Below are 3,595 nucleotides of genomic sequence, written 5' to 3' on the forward strand. Positions count from 1 at the left end.
TACAGACTTTCTTTAAACGATACCTGGTAACTTATAATATGTCTTTATTTAAGTTTTCACTAATTGGCTATAATTAGCAACGATGGAGCTTCAATATTCACCAGATACTAACAATATATAAGATTTGGTTAGTTTAGGCAAGGAGAGTTGTTGAGGCTCTTAAAGGAGTTCTGAAGCTACAAGCCCTGGTGAGAGGACACAATGTAAGGAGGAGGACAAAGATGACAGTCAAGTGTAAGCAAGCACTGGTTCGTGTCAGAAATTCATTTGAATATATTTATATTTTTTCTTTTTAACATAATTAATTACTTTCGTTCTTCAAAAATTTTCAATGTCTGTGATTCTATGATTGTAGACAAGAGAATAAAGTAGCATCAACACGGATGAGTGGGATAGACGACATGCATGTACAATTGAGATCCAAGTTTTTCAATGCTGGAAATTTCAACGGTTCTATCAAATCAGAAGAAGAGATCAATGTATGATGCAGGATTTTATGATCCCCAAGATGAAGAAGACGAGGTAATTCCTCTGTTCATGACAAACAAGTTATCCATATTGATAAAGACCAAGAAAATGTTGTTATTAATGAGATAAAAAAGTATCAAGACGCACGTTATGTGTCCCCTCCCGAGGCATTATGGCGAGTTTTTAGCTTTCCTCTTTCAAAAATCCACCCTTATGTGATGGCCTTGCAAATACATCTCCCGAATCAACAGTTGGTTAGGTTCAAAGACGGTGACAGAATGGAAAACATTGTTGATAGGGAGAAAGAAAAAGATTCAATGTTGACGGAATTTTTCAAGAAGAATAAAGAAGATTCCAAAGCGAGAGAATATTTGTATAAGGATTTTCCAAAACATTTTACATGGAATCGGGGCAACCATTGTTGGAGGACCCGCGCACATAAATCAATGGTGGGTCGACTTGTTTATGCTAATCCAGCTGAAGGAGAGAGATACTACCTACGCCTGCTTTTATGTCATATCACCGGGCCTACATGCTTTGAAGATTTATACACAGCCAATGGTGTATTACACCCTACATTTCGAAAAGCAGCTCTCGAAAGAGGTTTAATAGAGACGGATGATAATTTATCACAGTGTCTTGAAGAGGCTTCGTTATTTCAATTTCCCAGCACACTTAGAAGGTTATTTGCGACGATGCTGATTTTTTGTGAACCAGGAAATGTTCGCAAGTTATGGGACGACCACTATGATTCTCTTTCTGAAGATTATAGGAAACAATATGGATGTGCCGAGCGAGTGCAAAATATGGTCCTCATCGACATTAGAGTCTTCCTAGAATCTATGAGTAAAAAGCTTAGTGATTATGACCTTCCAAATGTCAGTGCACACATCGATTTACAATCAAGAGGCTATCGTGAGGTGCAAGAAGAATACTCTATAAATGTGGAATATGAAGACTTACATGCACGGGACTCTCTCAATCCAGACCAGAAGTTTGCATATGATGAGATAATGAGGCATGTGGAGCAAAATATTCTGGGTGTCTTCTTCATAGATGGTCCCGGTGGAACTGGAAAGACATTTTTGTACAAAGCTTTGTTGGCCAATATTCGTGCCCATGGTCTTATTGCACTTGCAACTGCCACGTCAGGTGTTGCGGCTAACAACATGCCAGGAGGGAGAACAGCTCATTCACGATTTGGAATTCCCCTCAATCTTGATAATAACTCGATGTGCAAGATCACTAAACAAAGTGGGAAAGCTCAGATACTTCGTGAGGCAAAGGTAATCATATGGGATGAAGCAGCAATGGCTAAGAGGCAGGCAGTAGAAGCAGTTGATCGGACAATGCAAGACATCATAGATGAGAAGCTCCCTTTCGGTGGAAAGATAATGGTTATGGGAGGTGACTTTAGACAAGTGTTGCCGGTCGTGAGACGTGGCACTCGAGCACAAATTGTCGACTCTAGCTTACGAATGTCACCTCTATGGGCTTCAGTTAAAAGGCTTCGATTAAATATCAACATGAGAGCGGTAAATGACCCGTGGTTTTCTAATTTTTTATTACGAGTCGGTGATGGAAAGGAGGAAACATTGGACGAGTCCTATATTCGTATACCTGATAACATGTCCATTCGATACACTGATAAAACTAAATCAGTGGACGCTCTGATTGATGCAATATTTCCTTCTTTGCATTCCAACGGCGCCGATTCAAAATTTATCATTTCGAGGGCGATATTGTCAACTAAAAATGAAAGTGTTGATGAGATTAATAATAAGTTGATCGAACGATTTTCTGGCGAGCAAAAAGTTTACTATAGTTTTGATGAAGCGGAAGATGACAAAAACAACTTATATCCGATGGAGTATTTGAACTCGCTAAATGTTAGTGGTGTACCCCCTCATTATCTTCGGTTAAAAACTGGGTGCCCTGTAATACTATTGCGAAATATCGATCCTTCAAATGGGTTATGTAATGGCACCATATTGATATGTCGAGCTTTCCAACAAAATGTCATTGATGCAGAGATAGCTGTTGGCCAACATGCTGGAAAAAGAGTGTTTTTACCAAGAATTCCTCTATGTCCGTCTGACGATGAGATGTTCCCATTCAAACTTAAGAGAAAGCAATTTCCAATTCAGCTTAGTTTCTCTATGACAATCAATAAAGCTCAAGGACAAACAATTCCAAACGTAGGTGTTTATCTACCAGAATCGGTTTTCTCACATAGCCAGCTTTATGTGGCATTGTCCAGAGGAATATCACGTGTCAATACCAAGGTATTAGTAAAGCCGGAAAAAACGTTTGATAATGATGGAATCTACACATCAAACGTTGTGTACAAAGAAGTGTTATGTGATTAACAAGGTACAATCAACAACTTATTATTATACAATTTCTTCAAATATTTATCTTAGATGCTTATTTGATGTTTAATGTAGGGCTAGCAGATGAAGCAACATGATTGCAGATTGGTGTAGCTTATATATTGGATATGTTATAAATATACAAAACTATATGGTTGCAGATTGTTGTTATTTATATATTGTAAAATCAAGTATGAACTATCAGATGAATTATTTGAGATGTAGACTCAACTTCTATCGTATTGTATGACTATACACCTAGCAAGAAACTATATGTTGAAATGAACTATTCGACACATAATAGTCTACCAAATGGCCGCAATGAATAACTCACGTCTAAAGGAAACTAATCATCACATTATAACCATCTTCCGAAAGAAACTTTTTGCCGCCCGACGTTTAGCGCGGGTAAACGGCTAGTATATATATATATATATATATATATATATATATATATATATACATATATTAGGTATTTATTAGAAAGGGTTTGTATATTTAATGTATTCAATGTATTAAAGCCTCATTAATTTTAATAATTCAAATTTTTTCTCATTTTTCATATAAATTCAAATTTCTCAAATCGTTAAAATTTCATATATATATATATATATATATATATATATATATATATATATATATATATATATATATATATATATATATATATATATATATATATATATTTAAATAAGCTCATATAACACATGAGTCTTACACCTAGTTGTCTACTACAATAAGATATATATATATAT

At 35.7% G+C, this 3,595-nt stretch overlaps 1 protein-coding gene across 1 annotated transcript in view; it reads left to right on the forward strand.

Annotated features, from left to right (window-relative positions):
- LOC111895117 (uncharacterized) overlaps positions 1 to 2,837 on the forward strand; it is a 3,955-nt gene extending 1,118 nt beyond the window's left edge. Inside the window, exons 4-5 of the mRNA XM_042902059.2 lie at positions 466 to 522; positions 603 to 2,837. Coding sequence (XP_042757993.2) covers positions 466 to 522; positions 603 to 2,837 — 2,292 coding nt within the window. The remainder of the gene's footprint in view (positions 1 to 465; positions 523 to 602) is intronic.
- Positions 2,838 to 3,595: the final 758 nt, after the last annotated feature.

The sequence above is a fragment of the Lactuca sativa genome, chromosome 5 (genome assembly GCF_002870075.4).
Source record: "Lactuca sativa cultivar Salinas chromosome 5, Lsat_Salinas_v11, whole genome shotgun sequence".
In the NCBI taxonomy this organism is placed as follows: domain Eukaryota; kingdom Viridiplantae; phylum Streptophyta; class Magnoliopsida; order Asterales; family Asteraceae; genus Lactuca; species Lactuca sativa.